Source organism: Danio rerio, chromosome 11, assembly GCF_052040795.2.
Source record: "Danio rerio strain M-AB ecotype USA chromosome 11, GRCz13ab, whole genome shotgun sequence".
Lineage (NCBI taxonomy): Eukaryota > Metazoa > Chordata > Actinopteri > Cypriniformes > Danionidae > Danio > Danio rerio.
Genome location: NC_141031.1, coordinates 6188759 through 6213314, shown reverse-complemented (window position 1 = coordinate 6213314; position 24556 = coordinate 6188759). Strand labels below are relative to the sequence as shown.

General features: G+C 39.6%; 2 protein-coding genes across 7 annotated transcripts in view; both read right to left on the bottom strand.

The window, feature by feature from the left end:
* Positions 1–24556, bottom strand: part of ranbp3a (RAN binding protein 3a) — a 1280039-nt gene that overhangs the window by 1082326 nt on the left and 173157 nt on the right. The window lies entirely within an intron of this gene.
* On the bottom strand, positions 853–23761 carry ushbp1 (Usher syndrome 1C binding protein 1). Of its 2 annotated transcripts, none has more exons than XM_087273156.1 (14): positions 23615–23761; positions 20895–21422; positions 20368–20733; positions 17679–17842; positions 16927–17136; positions 14360–14580; positions 11104–11244; positions 7894–7961; positions 7696–7801; positions 7152–7380; positions 5891–6049; positions 3473–3570; positions 3277–3399; positions 853–1710 (listed from the first exon to the last, which is right to left on the bottom strand). In XM_087273156.1, exons 3-14 carry the CDS (start codon positions 20528–20530, stop codon positions 1545–1547), a joined length of 1848 nt encoding a protein of 615 aa, XP_087129282.1. In that variant the 5' UTR covers positions 20531–20733; positions 20895–21422; positions 23615–23761; the 3' UTR covers positions 853–1544. The 2 variants fall into 2 exon arrangements, with proteins under 2 accessions (XP_087129282.1, XP_087129281.1); XM_087273155.1 differs by having other exon boundaries at positions 20368–20504; positions 21304–21422.

The following is a 24556-nucleotide window of genomic DNA, read 5'->3' as shown; positions in this document are numbered from 1 at the left end:
CTCGCTGCAGAAGATGGGACTAGCTCAACTTTTCAAGCCCCGACGGAAGCATCAGCCAATCAGATCGCTGTATGCAAATACACCAGCTAGACAGTGGCCTATTGCTGACTGAATTTCATTGGCTGACGCTTCTATGACGATCATTTCAGCTTCACGATCACTTCAGACAAGCCTTCAGTCAAGCATTGGCGCTGAAGCCCAGTGTGAATGGGGCGTGACTCGGCTGGCAACTTTTGGTTTTAGCCTGGAATGAAAATTTTAGCCCTGCTCCGATGCCCCAAGCCACTCCCCCACATCAAGCCACGCCCCTATTTATTTAGAAACATATACAAATTATAAATATATTATTTTAATAGATACTTTTTATATAATATTTATTATAAATAAGCTAATCTTTTGACTAAGCTATGCTGCAGGAAAGCGAGCAGCACATCAGCGTCAAGAAGGAGTGGTGCGAAAGGCACGCAGCAGTGTACGAATTTGTACGAATTAGCCACTAAACTGGCAAAATTTAAAATAAATTTATGTTTTCTGCGAGCATGCATCAGTTTGTTTTTGATTACAATGGTTTCACCAGTTAAGGTTTGGTTGCACATAGAGAATAACATCTTTATATAATGATAAAAGTCTTGAAAACCACCTTAAATACAACAGGAAAAAATATTTCACAGCGATGATTTTTCTGTGTGAGAAAATGGATGTGTGGCGTGAGAATACGGTCAACTGCATGACTCTCTGAGAGTTGGCAGCCCTGCTGACTACATAATTTGCACTTCAGAAATGTAGATAGGGGTACATCTATTGTTGGTATTTTCATACTGCAGAGTGGGTACAAATTCAACAAAATACTACTGACTTTATCATAGTAACTTTACTATGTTCTTTGACACTTTTTCACATGGAAGACATTTACAGTGAAACAGTGTCAGTTAAAAAAGCTTTAGTGTAATTCTGCATCCACTGTTTTAACATTCAGCCAAAGAGCTTAGAATGAACAAGAGGTGACACTCAATAGAACGTTCCATTGCAACAGCAGCGCCCAGCAACAGCCCCGGATTCCGCCATTTTGGAGTGAAAGCAATCGGCTGTCCATTGGATCTTATTGCTGTCGCGATGGCAAGCAGCTGCTTTGTTTTTTATTTATTTATTTAAAAAGCACATTAAAGCTGAGATACAACCTGAAAGACGACAATACAACACTTACTATCACAATCATCTGAACGTTTAATAGTTTATTTTACAGACTTATAATATGCTTTAGTGCTATTGGAGTTTTCATTCCAAAATGGCAGCCGCGCCATCTAGTGGCTGTTTCCTAAATTGCACTAGAGTGTCGCCTCTTAGTGATTCTATGCTCTTTGTTCAGCATAACATCCCCATGCATCTTTTGAAACAATTTTAACAACTTTTTTAGAGATCATCAGAGAATTATATTCTCAAAATTTCTCAACCAATTGTTAGGAAACCTCTCACTTGAAATCCACTTACAGTAGCTTTAGCCTTTGAAAATATTTGAGAAGTCAAGAAATGTGCTGTAGAGTCTTTCAGAGTACGGTTTCCTCCCTCCTCCACTCCATAGCTTCCACTGTGGCGCTGAGCTCGGCCTCTTGTGTAGCGTGTCGTTCGCTCATAACTGCAATCTGCTTCTCCAGTCGCCACAGCTGCTCCTTCTGCTTCTTTCTGGAGCTTCTGTAGGTGCTTGAGACTTTACTGATGAAAGAAAAATGACTTGATGATTCTAGGATTCACTTAAACTGTTGATATTGACATTCATCTATAAAAAAATAAAAGTATATTTAAAACGTCTTTTAAGTATATTTCAGCAAAGTATATTTGAATCGAGTATCAAGTATAATTGAATATCATGTCTGTCAATACACTAGTACACCTTGTATGCCTATTTTTAATGTTGCTTGGGACTTAATTGATTAAGAAATAAAAATGGCCGCTGTATACCCAAAAAAATTGCAGCAATTGTATGGATGAGAACCATTCAAAGAAAATCAAAGAGAACCACTCAGCTTAATAGTGGAAACACAGAGCAATATACAGTAATCAACATTCAAAGTAAATCAAAAATGTCCTTCAAAATTGTCCTAGGCCAAGGTGTAGTTTTAGGACAATGTCGATGAAATGTGATGATACACTTCGAATGTTGACTACTGTCCAGTGATCTAGAGATCTGCGCGGGACTAAATTTTGAATCCCGCTCCAGCCAGGTTTTAGCCCGAACTCGACCACTACCGCTTATATTCAGCATTAGTTATCCCCTGCCCGCCCCGCCCCGTTTTCTACCCACCGCGCCCGATCCCGCTAAAGAGCAGGGGGAGAACAAAATCGAAATCCACCCAGCTATACAGAGTCCAGACAGCCTATAACAAGGTGTCTGTATAAACACACACACACACAAGCACCAAGCACACACACACAGACAAAGCTCTCTCTCTCTCTCATTCGCGCACACACAGACACACAGACATACACACCTCTCGTTCGCATGCGCGCACACACATACACACACAGCAGCGAACAAACAAGCTAAACACAGAATCGCGCTGTTTCAGTCACACACATAACGTTATATATGTGTGCTCGCTCGCTCAGGAGTCTGGAGCGATATTGCTAGACGGCCCGCTCCCATCCCAAATTAAACCTGTTACCGACAGCTCCCACGCTTTATTCGGAAATTTATTCCCGCGCTGCAGAAATCTGGTCAGGCGTGGGAATGCAGACCTCTACAGTGATCTACACACTTGTAAATTGTAATATCTCACCCTGGTGGCCAATTTTTTCCACATTTCTGACAGATCCTTCAGTTGAGCAAATCCACCAAGTCTTGATCTAATTGGACCTTGTCAAATAGTTTCATCAATTGAACCTGTGTTTTTCGAGATGCACTAAAAGCCCTCATAAGACTTGTGTGTTACCTTAGACACATAAACTGTATGCCAATTTTTGAGTCAATTGAACCAGCGGTCCACCAGGCAGGTGCGCTGCTGGCCCGTACAGAACCTATGACAACATTTGGGCCTTATGACAACATTCTGGTGGAGGCTGTGCCCCCTAATAATGACTCTGGGGGCCCTAAAACGACATGGGCCCTCAGAATTGTCTTAAAGATTATGCCACTTATAGCTCTCTCTAAGCATGTTACAACCTTGGCTGTAAATAGTTGATTATGTATCTGTTGCTAATATGAATAATACTGGTGGATGCTCCTGTTATTAAGCTAATAATGGTGCTGCTGATGTTTAAGTAATTTGGTTTTTGGGTTACTTGTAGTAGCGTGAGAGACGTGCGATCTCCTCTCTGTTAATCCTCCTGTGAGTGGTGCAGTCTGTGAGCGCTGAGTCCAGAGACTCTCGTAAAGTTGCCACTCTTGTCCTCAGTAACTGCTCCCTGCAACATCCACAGATTGAGCAATTGGCTTTTCTCATTAACGATTTCTCATGTGTTTAGATGGTTTTCTTACCTTTGCAATGCTGCCTGTAGTTCTCTTAGGATGGAGTGGTTTCGAGGACCAGGAATTCCCCCTCCACCTTCAATTTTTGCTAGATTTTCAGCAGTTCTCTGCAAACAAGACCAGCTTAGTCTCTTTTAAATTGTTTCACAAACACTGTATATCTGTGAATATAATCCTGAACATGTATTAGCATTCGCTTCATAGAACAGAGGAGGCTCTTGGGAGTGAATGTAAATGTCACATTCTTTTGACTTTCCCTGCAAAAATGTCCCTGGTCAATCAATGCAGGGGTGTTCATCAACATTGGAAGTCCGAAAAGGTCAGGAAGTTTCATTACAAGCAGGAAGCATAGCATTTTGAGACCATGCAAACATTCCTAGACCCCTAAACCAGCTGTGTTCCATCCTGCACCTGGAGGGCACCTTTCAGAAGAATTTAGCTCTACTCCTAATTAAACATGAATAAGTTGATCAGGTTTCTCAGTAACACCAGAGAGATTTGCCGAAGCTACAGGAAACCGTCAATGAGGTTCTGCTGGCTTTAATATGGTAAATCATAAGATTCTCCTATCCACCCTCTCTTTCCTGGATATTATTGGGACCTTGCACCGCTGGTTTGTATTGTCAAAGTATATTTTCAAAACAGGCTCAAACAAACTTGAGATGCAGAGTGGAGTTGACCGCAACCACGGGGTTTGAGTCTGGCGAAGAACCCCGAAAAGCAGAAAGCAGGTAAAACAAAAACAAAAGGTAAAAATAATATAAAATAATCAAGTAAGTAACAGGGTGAGAATGTGGTAAGATCTGAAAACGTGGTAAAAATCAGGTTGCCGCGAGAGTGTCGGTTGGGTTTAGGGAAGTGGGTGGACAGGTCAATCGGTGCTTTTGTAAACTTTATCGGTTGGGTTTAGGGAAGGGAGTAAGTGGGTGGGTAGATCAGTCGATCAGTCAGTCGACAGCAGCCTCAAGTGGATTTAGGTGAGAAGAACAGGCACTAATGGCACTTGCAAGAGAAATTTGAGATCTCAAAAAGCGTACAAAGCGGCCTCTAGTGGATTTGCAAAAACAAAAAAACCTACAAAAAAAAAGTAGCTCCTAGGACTCATGCTGTGCTCACACCAGACGCGTAACGTGCAGATAAATCACGCTATTCGCGCGTAAATAGCTGCGTGAACATATGAGTTTACTCGCTTCATTCGCGCGTCAAACCCCGCTTCATTTGTGCGTGAAATCCGCTTAATTTGCGTGTCAAATTCACTTCAGAACAGGATTCGCGTGATGGGCAGGGCTTCTGTCTGCCCGGTGACTGTAGCTTCATAGCTAAATGGCTAGCATGGATTTTATGAAAAAAATAACAGTGTTTATGTGCTTTTTGAAGACTGAAAAACAGCGTTGATGCGTTTAGGGTCGTTTCTGAGTCCACTACATCCTTTCAGAGGGGCATCCAGCTCTGTGAGCTCATAAACTATCCCTGAAACTGAACCTGGCTGACGGAGGTTTTCAGCGGTGCTTCTGACTGAGCCCAGCCCAATTTGATGACCTTCTTGTCGGTGTCCGCTGGAGGATTTTCTCTGGGACACCAACAACAGGCGATATGTCACAATCACAAGCTCCTGATTGGTTAACGCGGCGCGAATGTCCGCTGAAGTTCAGATTTTCGAACCTCAGTGATTCGCACCATACGCACATATCACGGCATTCGCAATGCGCCATTTGCGTCATTCGCGCTGCGCCATTCGCGCGTATGGCGTTGCAGGATGTCTATTCGCTTGTTTGCATTGACTTAACATGTAAATCGCTCGCGCTTGGCGCGCATTCCGCGTCTGGTGTTAACGCAGCATTAGGGTTAGGGAATCTCCAGAAATGTATATAGAGGTGCATGTCAATAATGAGTCTGGGTTGTATATTTTAAAGGCTTTTGTGTAAGTTACATATATTTAAAAGGAATAAATTGTTGTATAAATGCTGTAATGTTTTAATAATAAATCTGTTAACACGTGTAAAGGTCATGTGACCATCAGGCATTTTATTTCACACAGGACGTGTTCTCTGTTCTCCCAAGTTCATTCTTCAGAGGTAACGCAAGTCAATTCTCCGCATTCTTGGAATTAAGAAACAGCCCTTGTCTTTTTAACCAAACATACCTGATTCAGATCATGAGCTCATTAGCTGAGAATGCAAGACCTGAAAAGGGTGTGACAGACAAAGGAGACGTCCAAAACGTGCAGTGCTAGTAGTCCTCCAGCAACATGGTTAAGGGCACTGTGCTGAATGACTAAATGTAAATACATGTAATCTCTGCAGGAAATTGGCCCTTCATGAGCAGTGTTAGATACTCCTAAATGTCGAGAAAATGAATCACAATGTGCTTGTTATTAAGGAAACGTCAGCTTTTAGGTCATTCAGATTATCACACATTTGAAAGCACCTGCTGAGCTGCTCTCCTCTCCCCAAGCTCATCTCGCAGACTGTCCAGGATCAGAGAAGTAGCAGAATCCTGCGCACTCTGGACCATAAGAGACATGTCCAAACACCGTCTCTCTTTCTCCAGGAGCCGGAGATTCCCACGCATCTCTGACATCTCTTCCTATGTAAAATGAAAGGTCTTTTATGAGACGGTGCAAAATAATTTCCATTAAACATCACATTCATAATATATATATATGTATTTTTTGGAGTGCACAAATTGATAGGAGTGTGCCATAAATAGATTTTGGGCTGAATTTGTGAAGGGTCAATTGCTCATTCAGCAACATGTAGTCCCTTTCCTGTTTTCATCACCTAATCAGCCAACAATTTACATGCAAGACATTAGCCCATTTCACACATAGAGACCTTTCCGGAAAATTGCCGGCAATTTTCCGGAAAGCTTGTATGCATGAACAGGTCCTATTTGAAAATACCGGTAAATTCGTTCTGGCTATTTTCCGGAAAGAGAAGATGTAACATTACCGGCAATTTGCCGGAATGCTGCGCTGTGTGAATGCAGAAGCAAGATTGCCGTAATAAGCGCATGCACGTCTAGAACGTGCTGACGTGAGACGTCTGCTTTAGCCAATCACAACAGTCAGACGCATTTACGTCCGCGCGGTTTGTGAGAATAAAAACCTTTGAATATTTTTCCAGACACATTTAGCTGCTAGAAGTTAGTCAGATCACGTTTATATGTTCTTCTTTATGCCAACTGTGTAAATAATCATCGATAAGATGCTTATGATAAGCCGTTGTTTGTTTACCTTCAAGCTTTGCGTGCGCCTGTGAAACAGCCTGTGAGCGCCTGCACACGCACATGTTATGAACATCTCGACATGAGAAAGTGATCCTGCGAAAGTTGTTCACAATATTGATCATCCACAGAGTTTGTAATTTAGTCAAATGTTTACAAATACAAGCGCAGCCGTTTAAAGCTCATTTGTGGTGGATGATGTCAGAATTTACCGGTATTTTGGAATGGATGTGTGAATGCTCTTTTCCGGAAAATTTCCGTAACGTCCTCGCCTGTGTGAACAGCGCTTTTTTGAATATACCGGTAAAGTCGTTCCAGAAATTTTCCAGAAATTTACTGGTATCACTGTGTGAATGGGGCTAATGATCAGTCATACAACAAAACAGAAAAAGAGTCTCTTGTTTCTGTCAAAAGTTTATTCTCTACAGTAGAAAGTAGAGGTGAAATTTTCAAAATGGCTCACCCTGACTGTGGCCAGCTCGTATCGCAGAGCAGCTTTCTCCTCTTTGTTGTTTTTGGAAAGTGAACTGGCACGACCTCTGACCCCTGCGAGTGTGCCAGTGTCTGGACTGATCTTGTCCTCTCCTGCTTTGCCCCGCTGCGGGATGCACACCGCAGCCCTGTCCTGCTGCAGCCTGGAGATCCTCTGCGTAATGACTCCAGCTTTATCCTCAAACTCCTGCTTCGACAAGCTGAAAAATATAAAAATAAGAGGGAGAAAGATCGAGAGAGGCTTTTTAGATCCAAGATGACGTCTGTTTCGCTATCAGAACAAAATAAGGGGATTAATTGAATTGGTTTGGGAAGGCAATTGCAAGTTAATCCAATGTAATTAATGTAATTGGGATTGAAGATTAGACCATAGCTGTGTTGTTGTTGCTGAGCTTGCGCTAAGATTCAAGCTACAGCGGATTTCTTGCAGACTGGGTGAATAAGCAAGATATTTATTAATGTAATGACTATAGAAACTTGGATTGTGACCACAAAAACATATTTGATACAATAACCTGTTTGGCCTGGCATCAGCAGCGCCCTCTGGAGGACTGGAGGACTCACACTTGGAGTTCTCTTCTTTTGACTTTGAGAGGTCAGGCTGGGGTGTGCTATTTGTTGCTGTAAGAGAAGAAAAACAGTATTTGCATGCGTGGCTGTACATTAATATGTTGATGTGTCACATGAGCTGTAATTCAAAGAGTGTGTGGCACCTGCGTGCTGTTGTTTTCTGGCTTCATACAGGGACAGCAGGTCACTGTAAGCCTCCTCACACTCCTCGCTGTCAATCAAATAGCCATTATCAGCATACCACTCACACGCACTTAACACTCCTTGTACCAGTTTTAGGGGCCAATGGTCAAGGTTTACAATGTCAAAAAATAGCCAAGGAAACTGAAAATCAGGTTTATAATTAGTTGTGCTCTCTTTTTTTGTTTACATAAAGCAGGGGTGTTCAAACTCAGTAACAGAGGACTATTGTCCTGCAGAGTTTATCTCTAACTTGCCTAAACACACAAGATTTGACTAGTAAAACCTTAATTAGATGGATCAACTGCATTTACAACTACAGAGGAAGTCATGAGCTGCGTCCCAAACGGCACACTATACACTATGCACTTACACACTCAACAGCATAGTATAAGTATGTTGTGTTGTCCTAATAGGAATATAATGTTTTTTTACTAAGTGGAAATTCAAATCGTTTCCCAGCCATGCTGAAAAATCCAGCTTAAACCAGCCTAGGCTGGTTGGCTGGTTTTAGCTGGTCGACCAGGCTGGTTTCAGAGGGGTTTTGGCCATTTTCAGGCTGGTTTCCAGCCATTTCCAGCCTGGTCTTAGCCGGTCAGGCTGGGAGATGACCAGCTAAAACCAGCTTGACCAGCCTAGCCAAGCTGGGAGTCCAGCCAAAACCAGCTTTATCCAGCTTAAACCAGGCTGGTCAAGCTGGTTTTAGCTGGATTTGGCTGGTAATTTTCCATCCTGACCGGCCTAAGCTAGTTTAAGCTGGATTTTTCAGCAGGGAGATGATGTCTGTTTGTTGCCAAATTAGTAAAATAAATGTCCAAACCACCAAATAATACCTGCCATAACCGCATTTACCATCGGGAGGCGCTACAATCACCTTCAGAGGAGAATTTTGCTTTCACAATCCAAAACAAATAAAGTAATCCAACACGAGCTTCGCCCCTTCTGCTCTATGGGCGAAGCAGCGGCCATTAAGTGCGGAGGGTGTTCAACAGTCCACACTTATTTTTACCGGTTGAGTAAGTGCATCATCTGGGTATTAAATGTGCAGTTAATATTTTTAGAGTATTCAGTGTGAACGCACTACTTACACTATTTGTACTACTGCCTAGTCAGTACCTGGATGGGAGACTACATGGGAAAGCTAAGTTGCTGCCGGTGTTAGTGAGACTAGCAGGGGGCGCTCAATCTGCTGTCTGTGTGGGTCCTAATGCCCCAGTATAGCGAAGGGGACTTTATACTGCTCAGTGAGCGCCGTCTTTTGGATGAGACGTTAAACCGAGGTCTCTCTGTTGTCGTGAAAAATCCCATGGATGTCCTTTGAAAAAGAGTAGGGGTTTAACCCCGGCATCCTGGCCAAATTTGGCCACTGGCCACTGTCCATCATGGCCTCTAACCATCCCCATATCATAATTGGCTTCATTACTCTGTCTCCTCTCCACGTATCAGCTGGTATGTGGTGTGCGGTCTGGCACATTATAGCTGCTGTCACGCCATCCAGGTGGATGCTGCACATTGGTGGTGGATGAGGAGATTCCCCCAATGTGTAAAGCGCTTTGAGTGTCTAGAAAAGTGCTATATAAATGTAAGGAATTATTATTATTATTACGAAAAGGCTTAGAATAGTGCATAAGTATGTGATTTAGGATGCACCTAATTTCAATTTAATGATTTGTTTTTGTAAAATCCATATTATATAAATAAATATAAAGCCTTGAATTTTCTAAAATGTCTATATATTTCATTCCAATATAATTTTGTTGTTGTTTTTTATGACAAAACACAGTTCTGTCAGCACAAAAGCCTAGTGGTTAGCGCGCCGAAATATGGTGCAGTAGCATGTCAGGGCGTCCCGAGTTCGAATCCCAGCTCAAGGACATTTCCCTTTCCTACCCACTCACTCTCTCTCCAACTTCGCTTCCTGTCTCAATACTGTCCGATCTATTAAAGGCAAAAAGGCCTAAAATAAATCTTTAAAAAAAACACACAGTTCTGAGATTTTGTTTGTACCTTGAATGGCGATAGTGGTCAAACTGACCGCATTCATCTCAGCATCTGCTATTTAATCCCTTGCCTTTGAATATGCATGCCTCTGTTGCCTAGCAACTTTCTGCCAAGAAAAACATATCTTTCTAATAAACAAAAACAGAACTTGACAGATGCGTCTTTCAAAACAACAATGTCACTGCAGTAAGAAAGCCTTGCTCACAAAGCAGTAGACAAAGTGAAGTGCACTCTCAGGCGGTTTAGTAACTCCTGCACTATTATAGACTATATTACAAAAAGATTGTATTTTTAGGGTAATGAGGTAAAATATGGAGATGAAGTGGGTAGTGATTTTGCCTCACAGCAAGAATGTCGCTGGTTCAAGCCCTAGCTGGGTCAGTTGGTATTTCTGTGTAGAGTTTGCATGTTCTCCCTGTGTTGCCATGGGTTTCCTCCGGGTGCTTCGGTTTACCCCTCCGTCCAAAGACATGCGCTATAGGTGAATTGAATAAGATAAATTGTCCACAGTGTATGTGTGTAAAAGAAATATGGATGTTTCCCAGTGATGGGTTGCAGCTGGAAGGGCATCCGCTGTGTAAAACATATGCTGGATAAGTTGACAATATGACGTCTTGTGTGAGCAGTCAAAATGACTGCTAAAGCCATTCGAGTTTTATTAGAACTGATTCTTTTTGTTTCCTAAAGTTCCTTTTACAGCATCGATGTTGTAATGTAATTAGAATATAATTAGTCAAAAAGTGTTAACGAGCATAAAACGAGATGAAAGACGTATAAACGTTAGCACCGACAGTAGCAAAAGGCTAGCACAGAAACTCAATTGAAAATTCTAGGGTAAGATACATTTCCATATTTTAATGACATGGTGTAGAAATTTTTAATTTAATGCAGTGCTTCTTGTCCCACTTAATATCCTATATCAATCATGCAGTGAAGATCACTGACTTTTAAAGAAATCAGATCTTAAAAGGGGACGCTTTGTTATGGCGCAACAGTTGACCAGAAGCTCTTGGGCTGGCTGACTGAAAATTAAAAGTCGGTGTGCATAGAGCCCATTAAAGCTGGGGATAAACTTTTCAGTGCATTGACCATCCAGGACTGAGTTTGAACATCCCTGAACTAAAGTTTTGATCCTAGATCAGTACTGATAAGAGGTGAAAACCGTGACGCACCAGTATGCCAAAGCCATGTGTAGAGCCGAGCTGTCTGCCTCCTGCCTGCTGAGACTCATGCTCAACTGCTCTGATTCTCCTTTCCTTCTGACCAGCGCAGCACTCAGACGCTCATTCCGAGCTTTCAGTCGCTCCAGACACCTGCTCAAAGAAAACACACCTTAAAACATCAAGCGTTTCAATCGTTTATCACTATTTACAACCTAGAGTACATTTGAGACGTGTTTATAGTTTAACTTGCATAACTTGAGTGCACAGAAACCTTGATGTTTGCCAAAACTTTCTGTAACCTTGCTAAAACATCATGCAATTCTGAGTGTGCCTTGCACAGGTGAGTGGGCTTGACAAACCACCTGAAGAAAACACACTCTGTCATCTCGCTGACACTTTATCCATCACCTGCACTAGTTTTTGCACATTTGCACCAGACACTCTTACAATCGTCTCAAAAAATTTTTTAAAAACAAGGTATTTATTCACACAGGTGAGTGGGCTTGGCAAACCACCTGTAGGAACACTCTTCTCTCTATAAAAAACTACCCCTCCTAACTCTACCACTTAATTCTCTGAGCACTAACCTTTGTATAATTAGATTTCACACGGCCGCCATTTTAAAAGCAAAATCGAGGTTGCGGTGGGAAGAAACCTCGCCTGAAGTCACACAGGAACATTGTGTACCTGCCTGTATATCTTATCAGCGAAGAGAAAGCGACACATTTATCATTTCACCGACTTCCGAAAGACCCGAAGGTCCGTTCTGAATGGATAGTGAGAATAAAAAGGGATATCAGACCTCATTTTCATTAAGTTAAGGGAAACGGCACTAGTTAGCTAACGTTTTCTTTCCCAAACTCACATTTTACATGCCATCTAGCAAACTCAAGTGAACTGATTCTTTTACTACATTAGACTTTGCACAATACTAAATTTTGGTTCTGATATTTACAAAACAAACATCAATTTCCCGCTAACATTCAAGCACTGTTGAGCGCATTCTGAAACACAGCTGATTTGCCATAGTATTCATCAGGGCTCAACACAAATGACTGTGATTGGCCGTAAAGATCATCAGTTCACCGCACTTCAGTGCAAACACATACGAGTGATCCGCTGATGAATCGACTGATCTTCACAGCTTTAAAATGCTCCAGTGTTCCTGTATTTGTGTTTGCACTCTGTAAATAGCGGTGAACTGATGACCTTCACGGCCAATCACAGTCATGCACTACGGCTAATCAGCGCTGTTTAAGAAAGCGCTCAACGGTACTTAAAACGTTTTTAAAATTGCAGTACTGGGACAACAGTATTACAGACAACACAAGAGTGTGCTAAAGAGGACTGCATTGTTTTAAAGGGCCATGACACCCCCCTCTTTCGGTTAAAGTCTACTTCAGAATTTTTTCAAAAGATGCATGATTAATGGGCGTGGAGCTCCGCGAGCATCGGGCAGGAGTGGGCGTGGCCAGCAGGGGAGAAGGGGAGCGAATAACTGCTGTTGTCAGTTAGCTCACAAAATGAGACAAACCGTGAGGAGACGCATGAGTTTTTAGCTTACAAAGTTAAAATGCAAAGAAATGAACAGTGATTTAATGCCCTTCTACATTTGTTATTCATAATTTCATATACAGATAACCACAATTTATATCATTATAAAGATGTGTGTTCATGTAAACCCTCTAAATGAGGACTTCTCCCTCAATCCCCGTATCCAGCAGACTCAGTGCAGCAGGTCTCCTGACCCGTCTATTTTAACCATTAACCCTGCTGGTAATCTGGAGGATTTAGGCAAACACAGCAGCACAGTGATGTGTCTGAATGTGAACGAACTCCTGAAAAAAGACAGCGTCCGCCATTCTCTAATTCTCGTGCTGCTCTCCCGACAAAAATGGTAGCAGCACGCACACAGCTTTGCTGTATGATCGGCCCTGACAAGATCGCGGGGGAAAACATGCAACAACCCCCGTGGATGATGGAAACAAACGCATATGAGCCTTCATGAACGGCTAAATACTGTGCCGTGGTTTCCGTGTCTCTCAGCTCGGGCTTGACACTGGCAGGTCTGGCAGGTCTCATGAATAATTAAGCAGCCGGCTCTTCTCATAGGATAAGAAAACTCCGCTATGAATAATAATGAGAAACCGACGCGTCATCATTGCACTTGCAGTACTGCACTATGTCGCCGATTTTGATCCCACCCCAAAAATCATTTTAAACCCGGAAGCTGAAATTAGCTGACAAAAGCTCAAAATTATCCAGTTTTCCCCACAATTAAAGCTGACAGGTGCTAACATTGTCTTAACTGATGCTCAACACACACACATCTGTTAATATAAAAAAAAAAAGTTCTCCGGGGTGTCCTGAACCTTTAACGCTCACCGGGTTACATAGGCAGGAAAGCATTTCCATAGTGTTTACCTGGTGCCATGAACTGAAGCCTAAAGAGATTGTGATGTTGTTTGATGCCTAATATGCTTTTAATTGTTTAAATTAAACTTAACTGAATGATATTAAAGCAACGTTTACACTAATCTGCATTTTGAAATCTCAGCAACAGCTGAAGGTTTGTAGTCCACATGTTGCTGTATTGTTTACAGTGCTAATCCTCTACTTCCAGGTTTCTTTCCACCACAGCCTCACTTTCATTTTTTAAATGGCGGCCGAGTGAAATAGGCGCATTGCATCTTCCTGTTAAATAATTAATCTGAATTATTCTAAAAAATGCACATTTATTTCAAAAATTCAAAATATAAACTACTTATGGCTATAATAAATTCAAGATATTTTAATAAAAGAAAGAAATAAATAAACATCATGTGAAAATGTTTTTCATTTCAGCATCTAGCCTCTTTACTGTGCTCACTCTACCCTACTAAAAGCTGTGTTATACCAACACAATCTCACGGCAATTCGTAACTTTTTCATTTAGTGGCTAATTCGTATGAATTTGTACGATCTAATTCGTACAATTTAGTACGATTTGCTCATCACCCAATGATGGTTGGGGTTAGGGGTGGGGTCAGGTGCCACGCCTCCTTTTTAAAATCGTACCATTTCGTACGACTGAACTCGAATTCGTACGAATTAGCCACTAAACTGGCAAAACGTAAAATACTTACGTTTTCTCGTGAGATCAGGCTGGTTATACTCAACGTGTAATAAAAATGTGGATGCAGCAATGAAAATGTTTAGTGTACTTAGCTTTGGATGCGCATCGTGGCCAATGCAGTTCAGAGGAATAAAACAAATAAACCCTCACCTCTGCATTTTTTCAGTCTCAGCCTGAAGGACAGAATCGATGGTGCTGGGAGGCAACGGGGAGTCTGGCCTGGAGCTGGGTAGTTTGCGGGACAGCAGAGGCGATCCGGGATATGAAGGAGAAGAAAAACAAGGACTCGAAGTTCGACTGGAGGATAATGATGGACTGACAGGAGGAGAACAGCTCACTCCATACAGCCATTTCCTCTTCAGATCAACCACCTGCCAAAGGATTTGTTTGGGAACACAAGTTTTATTACGTTGGCTTGACAAAACCAACAAGCTGAAATTTTATATAAGCTTTACTTTTTCTTCTTCTGAAAGAAAGCTAAAACCACCAAACTTAGCTCAGAACTTCAGTCTGTTTTTCTAACTGATCACACTTGACAGCTTCTGTAAGATGGATGATTAAAATATGAAAAAATCAAACAGATTTTTATTAAAGTTGTCAAACGAAATCCATCCAGTATAGGATGGACTTTATCTGTCTGTCTTGCTATCTCACTGTCTATAGAAGCATTCCTGCAGGCACATGACGTCAACATGGCGTCATATTGAAGATGTACCCCAACGTACTCCAGCGTCAGAAGCCAAAGTCAGGCAGACGTCAATGTCAAACCTAAAATCAACCAAATATCAATGTCTAATCATGTTACACCTTGACGTTGTGTGGACGTTACCACTATGAAATCTAACAGATTTTGGTCACTTTCCAACAGAACCTAAAATCAACCAAATATAAACGTAATTTGATGTCGTTATTGGACGTCAAAATAACATTGTCGTTAGACGCTGGCTTTTGGTAACCTGACGTCATGACCTCAATCTAACCTAAAATTAATGTCTTATTTTGTTTCGTGCCTGCTGGGATGCTAAAATATACCAACATGCGAACATACTGAATTTTACTTAACCTTAATGATCACACTTTATTTTGATGGTCCGTTTGTTGAGTTTAAGTTACATTGCATCTACATGCTAACTAATTCTCATTAAATTATAAGTAGACTGTTAGGTTTGGGTGAGGGTTAGTGTAAGTTGACATGTACTGGCTAAGTGTCTTATAATCAGTTAAATGTCTGTTGAATGTCTGTATCAGCAGTAAGCAGTCTACTAATACTCAAAGGGACCATCAAAATAAAATGTTACCAGCTTTACTTTTTCTTCCTCTGAAAGAAAGCTAAAACCACTAAATTTAGTCCAGAACTTCAGTCTGTTTTTCTAAGTGATCACACTTGACAGGTTCTGTAAGTTGGATGAGTAAAATATGGAAAAATCACACATATTTTCATTAAAGTCAAATTTTTTAAATGAAATCCACTGGTATAGGATGGACTTTATCTGTCTGTTTAGCTATCTCACTGTCTATAGAACCATCCCTGCAGGCACATGACGTCAACATGACGTCATATTGACGTTTTACCCCAACGTCATGTTTGGAAATGAAAATCAAGATGGTTGATGACATTGTCCTGGCTAGACATTGAATTTTGGTAACCTGACGTCATGACCTCAATCGAACCTAAAATTAATGTCTTATGATGTTGCGTGCCTGCTGGGATGCTAAAATATGCCAACATACTGAAATTTTACTTAACCTTAATGATCACACTTTATTTTGATCATCTGTTTGTTGAGTTTAAGTTACATTGCATCTACATGCTAACTAATTCTCATTAAATTATAAGTAGACTGTTAGGTTTGGGTGAGGGTTAGTGTAAGTTGACATGTACTGGCTAAGTTTCTTATAGTCAGTTAAATGTCTGTTGAATGTCTGTATCAGCAGTAAGCAGACAGTCTACTAATACTCAAATGGACCTTTAAAATAAAATGTTACCAGCTTCACTTTTCCTTCCTCTGAAAGAAAGCTAAAATCTCCAAACTTAGCTCAGAACTTTAGATTGTTTTCTGGTTGATTACACTTAACAGCTTTTGTAAGCTGGATGAGTAAAATATGGAAAAATCATGCAAATTTTCATCAAAGTTGGCAAATTTTTCAAGCTAAATCCACCCTGAAGACTGGACTTTATCTGTCTGTCTAGCTGTCTATAGAACATGCTAAAACTAACACCAATATAAGCTGGTCAGGCATGTTTTAGATGATTTAGAGGGTGTTCAGAACAGCTAAAACCAGCTTAGTCGGCTGGGAGACCATCTAAACCCAGCTACTTACACCTTAAACCACTAGAAACGACCCGCAAGGAACCTAAACTAGCTGGTTTGTTGGTCTTGGGTGGTTTAAAGTGTTATTTCCCAAAAAAATGTGAGGTCTCCAATCCCCTGAGACCTTCATTCATTCGCATATCACAAATAAATGTATTTTAGCTCCCTTATCGTGCATAGCAATGGTCCAGCTTGATTGGTGTATCACACTCAGAGCAGTGCGATGTGGCTGTATATTGTCACTGGTCTGCGACCTTGTGCCCACCACCTCCCACCAGAGCTGATATACAGCAACATCGCACTGCTACTCGTGTGATATTGCACATATGTTAGTAGATCTGTATCGTACATTAAATTTAAGAAGGAATGTGTAAAAAATTAGTGAGTCGGACCGTCACAAATGACCTTTTCCTGTAGAAACTTTTTCTCGTCCTCCAGATCCACCAGGGTTTTTTCAGCACCCATGAGCTCGTCCTGTCGGCTCTTCAAGGAAGCGTTGAGGTCTTGGTTGTGTTTGTAGAGCGAGAGAACTTCCCTCTGATACTGACGTCTCTCATCGGTGGGCAGAGCAGATGGGTACAAGATGCCTAGATCCCTCTCCATCTCCTCCAGCACCTGGCCAGAGCACAGACATCAGAGCTGGAGCCAAATATAGTATTTCAAAGACAGTATGCTAACGTTAGCATTTTGGCAGATCACCTACTGCACCTTTAAACAATAACTAAATGCACTACAGAATGTTACGTTTTCACAGAAATTGCATGTAAACACACCAACCTTTCACAGCGTAATACTCACTACCCTTCAGTGCATTTAAAAGGGCTTCTTTTTCTCTTACTTCAAGTAATATTTACAAGAGGTACTTTTACTGTACTTGCATTTCATTTTTGGGCAAGTAATGGTAGTTTTACATGAGTATGATTTTTCAGTACTCTTTACAGCAGGGGTCACCAATACTGGTCCTGGAGGGCCGGTGTCCCTGCAGGGTTTAGCTCCAACTTGCCTCAACACACCTGCCTAGATGTTTCAAGTGTACCTAGCAGGAACTTGATTAGCTTGTTCAGGTGTGTTTGATTAGGGTTGGAGCTAAAATCTGCAGGACACCGGCCCTCCAGGAACAAGTTTGGTGATCACTGCTTTACAGCATTAATGAGCACCTGTGTGGCCTGAACCCAGCTCTCTCGGGCCGCAGAGAGATGTTTCGCGCTGATTGCTTCAACGTTGTGTGTTTGCAGTCTGAGCTTCTTCTTTCCTTGGCCACTAGAGGTCTCTAAAGCAGAGAGAAGCGTCTGCAGCCGATTCCAAAGCTCACTGCTGCCCCCTGTGGGAAACATGTTTTACATTTGTATCATTATTTATGCACACTCGAGTGGATCTAAATATTTATGATCTGCTTTCTTCGGTTGAACACAAAACAAGATATTCTGAAGAAAGTTGGGAAGAATCAGCCATTAATATACCATGCCAATCAATGGAAGTTACTTTATAATATTCTTCAGTGTATTTTCCTAGGTGTAGAAAAGAGAAACGCAAACAGTTTTGGAAGAAGTGGTAAATGAATAAATAATAGCAGAATTATAATTTTTTTAGTGAACAATCCTTTTAAATTGATGTTCTCTCAGTATAATTGCTAGCAAATTATTCTGAAAATGTTATCAATAACTAATAACAATTACAATTTAGCTAAATTACCTATAAATAATTGAATATTATTGAATTCAATAAAACAATGAAATGATTGCTATTTGTATTAGTAACAATAGTAATATTTGGAATCTGTTTGACCTTTAGGCATTTCATTAATTAAAATTCAGATCATTATTGAGTCAAATGTGGAGAAATTATGACGCTTATATATTTATTTTCTTATTTCTTATTCTTATTAATAATCATAAAAACATTCTAGATTAGACACTCGTAGCCAGTCTATTGGAAGGGGTGGTTCTATTTTCTCAAAAAGTGGACCTTTTGCAGTTTTTTGCCTCATTTTCTATTTCATTATGAGATTTAAATACTGCATTTTAGTGGCATTTTAAGCACTATCTTTAGCTGGATTATCTTGTCGGATGGTCATCATAACTACACAGTTTTTGATGTACCAAATATTTCCTGAAGATTAAAATGAAGAAATGTGAAAAAATACTTATTTTTAAAACACAAATGAATTACATCATGAATTATTAGAAAAAAAAAATAGGAATCTGTTAAAGTTTTAAATAAAAAGCTGTTGCAGTAATTTCTCTTATGGCAAAGAATATGTTATTTCCATTGACTTTAAAGTGAAATAAATGAATATAAATATGAGAAAAATGCAAATTTTAGAGGAAATTTTCAGACAACATTTAAAGTCAAAATTATTTTTTTATTTTTAATTTAAATTATTTAAATTATTTTCCCCCTTTGATTATTTTTTCTCTTTTTAATATTTCCATTTTAAGGTCATTTTAAGGTTTAAAAACCATTTTAAGGTCAACATTATTAGCCCCTTTAAACTATATTTTTTTCGAGTCTACAGAACAAACTATCATTATATAATGACTTGCCTAATTCCCTAACCTGTCTAGTTAACCTAATTAACCTAGTTAAGCCTTTAAATGTCACTTTAAGCTGTTTAGAAGTGTCTTAAAAAATATCTAGTCTAATATTATTTACTGTCATCATGGCAAAGATAAAATAAATCAGTTTAGAAATGAGTTATTAAAACTATTATGTTTAGAAATGTGTTAACGAAATTTAATTTCCGTTAAACAGAAATTGGGGGGGGGAATTAACAGGGGGGCTAATAATGCTGACCAACTGTAAATATATATTTAAATTTTTTTTTCCCAATTTCATCTATATTTATTCTCACAAAACACTCATCAATAAAGATAATAAATAATAATAACACTAGTCAGTGTATGTGGACACTCATTACAAGTAATGTGAGTTAATATTACTTTTCTAAGTAACATGTAAAGTAACGCATTACTTTTAAAAATAATTATATACAAATCAATAATATTTGAGTTACTTTTTATAAACTGTAACTTGAGTTACTTTTTTAGTTGAATTAATTAGCTTTTTTAAAAGATAAATTGCTGAATTAAAATTAACATAGTCACGATGAATCACGCAGTCAATAGGAGAATGTGTTTATTATTTTGAACGCATCGAAAAAGTGAAAAACGGGATTATAGTCTCAATGGACAGCGATTTTATTTAAAACAAATAGTAGTAAACACACAGCTTTAAACTTTCAATAATCTGTATACAGCATGTATAGCTCTGGGGTCAGGAAGTTTTCAGATAACACCCTAAAATATTATTTTTCTGTGTTTTTTCAAAGGTAAATGAAGGTGTGGGTTATACAGTGTGTTGTATTTATTTATCTATTTAAAAAAAGAAAGAAAAAAGATCTGAAAGAGATCACGCCTAAGCAATGGTAATAAAAATGAACGCTAAAGTATCTCAAAAGTAATGTAACCTATTGCTTACCATAAAAGTAACACAACTAGTTAACTCAATATTGTAATGCATTACTTTCTAAAGTAACGTCCCCCAACACTGATAACAGTAATAATAATAATAATAATAATAATAATAATAATAATATATGGTGGTGTTTACCCTCCTAACTAAAACATTCAAAATCCAACAAATTTCTCAAGAGTCTTAATTTAGTCAAAAAATGATCAGCACATGTATAGGAAACGATATGATGTGGCTAGTGAATATAACTTTAGCATTTAATAAGCAGCTTTGCATTTGGGAACAAAGGTTTGGCAGGCAGTAAATAGCAGGCTGTCCATTCTGACACTGCATTTACTGTGATTGAGGAGGAGGCATTGTAAAAACAGAGCATGCCTTCTGAGTCCCCGCAGACGCTCTCCACAGATGCTGGGCCAGTTTCCACCGACATGAGGCTGCAGGCCGGAGATCTCGGTCTCTGCTGCAGGACGCACCCACTGACGTGGACTTCACTCTCAGATGCTTTCATCTCTCTGTGAGAACATGGAGCCATACACATATATATGAGCAGAAATACACCACATACACTCACACAAGTGCACCTGTTTATCTACTCACTAACACAAATATACAGTTGAAACCAGGAGTTTGCATACACTCTAAAAAAAAGGAACATAACCATTTTGAAAATGTCTGATGATAAATCACACTAAACGTTTACTATTTTAGGTCCGTTAGGATTACCTAAATGATTTACATTTGCTAAATGCCAGAATAATGAGAGAAAATGTTTTGAAATTTTTTTAATTAATTTCCAGACAGTCAAAAGTTTACACACATTTCCTTGGTATTTTTTTTAGCTTTGCCTTTAAACTGTATAACTTTAGTCAAATCTTTTGTGTATCCTTCCACAAGCTTCTCACAATAGTTTACAGGAATTTTGGCCCATTCCTCCAGACAGAATTGGTGTAACTGAGTCAAATTTGTAGGCTGTCTTGCTCGCACAAGCTTTTTCAACTCTGCCCATGAATTTTCCATAGGATTGAGATCAGGGCTTTGTGATGGCCACTCCAAAACATTCGCTCTGTTGTCCTTAAAGCACATTTGAACTAATTTGGCAGTATGCTTAGGGTCATGATCTGTTTGGAAGACCCATTTGTGGCCAAGTTGTAATTTCCTGGCTGATGTCTTGAGATGTTGCTTCAGTATTTCTACATAATGTTCTTTCTTCATGATGCCATGGAACATGTTTCGAGCATCTCGTTGAATCTATGCTACGACATATAGAAGTGGTGGTCAGTGACTGATGAAGTTGTTTGAGACAGGTTTTACCGTGGTATTTGTAGGGAGTCCATCTTTCTGTTGAGGTCAGAGATGATCTGCAGTAAAGTGTTGACCTCCGTCTCACACTGTGCCAGTTCAGAGTCCGCTGACACCAAACTGTCCGATCTCTGCTGGCAAAACCTTCAGGTTAGATTAGACTACACAAGAATGGTCATGCGATACAGGTGGATTGAATTAACTAAATTGTCCGTAGTGTATGTGTGAATGAGTGTGTATGGATGTTTCCCAGTGCTGGGTCGCAGCTGGAAAGGCATCCAATGAGTAAAACATATGCTGGATAAGTTGATGTTATTCTGCTGTGGCAACCTCTGATTAATAAGTGAAGTTTATGTATAAACAAATTTCGAGAGGATCACGTGCTTATGATTGCTAGCAGCTGACCCGCATTATCTAATTCATTACGATCCAATCAGATGACTCCTAAACTACTATAAATACCCTGGGGTTTATTCCATTGCTATCTTCGTTTTGAAGAGTCCCCCCTTCCTCCCCTACTCCTCCTTCTTAGACGGGTGACACGGTGGCCCAGTGCCTAGCACTGTCGCCTCACAGCAAGAATGTCTCTGGTTCCTGGCTTTACCAAAACTAGCAGACATTTCTGTGTGGAGTTTGCACTTCTCCCCGTGCTCACGTGGGTTTCCCCCGGGTTCCCCGGTTTCCTCCCACCGCCTAAAAACATGCAATTAAGTCAATTGAACAATCCAAATTGTCAACATAGACACACTTCTAGTTAGTAATTAATTTCAAGAGCATTCACTTGCTACAGCAGGGGAGTTCTCGAGATCTACCTGAGCTCAAACTCCCCTCCCGCCTTGCAACGGGAGGAAGCCCTGGGCTCGAGGATCTCATGAGCTCAGGGCTCTCTCCCGGGACAGCATGCCAAACAAGCTTTTATAATTAATCATCAGCTAAGTGTGAACTCTTGAAAGAGACTAAGTTGAAGGAAAATGGAAAAATTAATAAATTTCTCCTGGAGGGTTTGGTGTGCAGGTACTTTTAAGGAAAATTGAATGTATGCAGTTACCTGAATTTAATATGCTTTCTATATATATATATATATATATGCATGCAAGTATGCAATGACTATTCAGCATTTACAAGTTTAGTTCATTTTGACTGACATGACATAAGCAAATGATAAAGTTATAAATAGCAGGGAGTTCTATGAAAGCAATTGATGCATGTCCAAAAGCATCTGCAATTTGTTGGAAGGAATGAGAAACTGCTACTAGGATGTGCACAAATGACTAATCGTTGTGAGAAATGTATTAACTGTTGTGCAAATGTAAATAGTGTAGTGAGAAGTGCACCAAAGCAACTGAGAAAAACTGTAATAAAGGGACTAAGCCGAAGGAAAATGAATGTAAAAGCATATTTATAAAATCAATCTGATGCACTAATGTAGGAGATTTGATTTGTAACTCATCTAATTTTTCACTGCACATCAAAACAAACTGCCATACAGAACAATATGGATGTTGTTTTCTACATCAGCCTTTTGTTTCGAGCGGAGGAAAAGGAGGAAACAGACACATCCTGTAACTGCACTTCCTGCCTCTGTTGCTGTATGCAGCTCGGTGTAAGAAATCAAACTGCTGCTGTACAGCTACTCAGCTGTAAATATCATATGCTTGTCAGTGACGTCCATTTTGTTGCAGAACTATCTGTCAACAATTGTTGGGGTTTCACAAATGACATTTCGCAATTAAAACCATCTTGCTTTCTGTTAAAATTTGTACACGACCACTGAAAAAATGCTATTTTTATCAGAAATATGAAGTCGCACTCAATTTGTGTGGTTGAAATATCAAACCCAAAACATTCTGGATTGTAAAAATGCTGGGATCCGCACAAGTCCTTCATGTTGACTCAACTGATTATAAGTTGAATGAATTGTTTTTACTAATTAAAGTGGATTAAACAAAAAACTATTAAGATGTCACAAACAAAACTTCAAGAATCGTGTTGATTCAGTTCATAAATGAAAGTAGCTTGAGCTAGCAGGAATGGTAACACTTTATTTTGATGGTCCATTTGAGTATTAGTAGACTGTCTGCTTAATATCTGTTGATACTGCTGCTCCAACAGACATTTAACTGCTTTAAAAGTATACTTACAATAACCCTAACCCCAACAGTCTACTTATAATCGAATGAGAATTAGTTGGCATGTAGCTGCAATGTAACTTAAATTCAACAAGCTGACCATCAAAGTAAAGTGTGACCGCAGGAAATGAGTGTACTTCATGATTTACAGAGCTACAATAAGGATCAGCGTGTACGCAGCATCAGTCACTCACCTCAGTCATTTGTCTGCTTTGGTTTCAGGTGCTGTCCTCAGATAATGTCCTCCTCAGCAGCGGATAAATAATTATTAAAGCGCTTTAAACTGTGTTCAGTGTGACCCGGTGACAGGCAGCAGAGAGTTTGTGTGTCTCTGGCTTTCTGAGCTTCAGCACATCAACATTCAACCTGCTCTCTGCTAAACTCGTCGCCTCCACCCACTGGGTTTTACCTCTTTCCTGTTTGGTTTGTTTTTAGATTATTTGACGCATTTATTTGGTAACACTTTACAATAACAGTGCATGAATAATGATGCATCTTTACTAATAATATAAGCTGATGATGAGTTAAAGGCATGCGCTGATCATGAACTAATTTTAACCACACACGTTTTTCTACCTTAATTATTACCTTCAATGTCTACCTTAATTATTAACTTGAACTAATGACCTGTTCATGTACAGTTAAAGTTATTAGCCCTCCTGTATATTTTTCCCCCATTTTCTGTTTAGCGTAGAGAAGGTTTTTCTAAACATAATAGTTTTGTTAGGTAGTTTCTAATAACTGATTTGTTTTATCTTTGTCATGGTGAGCGGTAAATAATAATTTACTAGACATTGTTCAAGATACTAGTATTCACATTTAAAGACTTAACTAGATCAAATAGGCAAGATATTAGGCAAGTCATTGTATAACAGGGATTTGTTCTGTAGACAATCGATAAATATTGCTTCTGGGGCTAATAATATTCACCTTAAAATGTTTTTTTTTTTTTTATTAAAAACTGCTTTTATTCTAGCCAAAATAAAGCTATATTTTTTTCGATAGTCTACAGAAAAAAAACACAGTTATACAATAACTTGCCTAATTACCCTAATTAATCTAGTTAAGCATTTAAATGTCACTCTAAGCTGTTTAGAAGTGTCCTGAAAAATATCCAGTCAAATATTATTTACTGT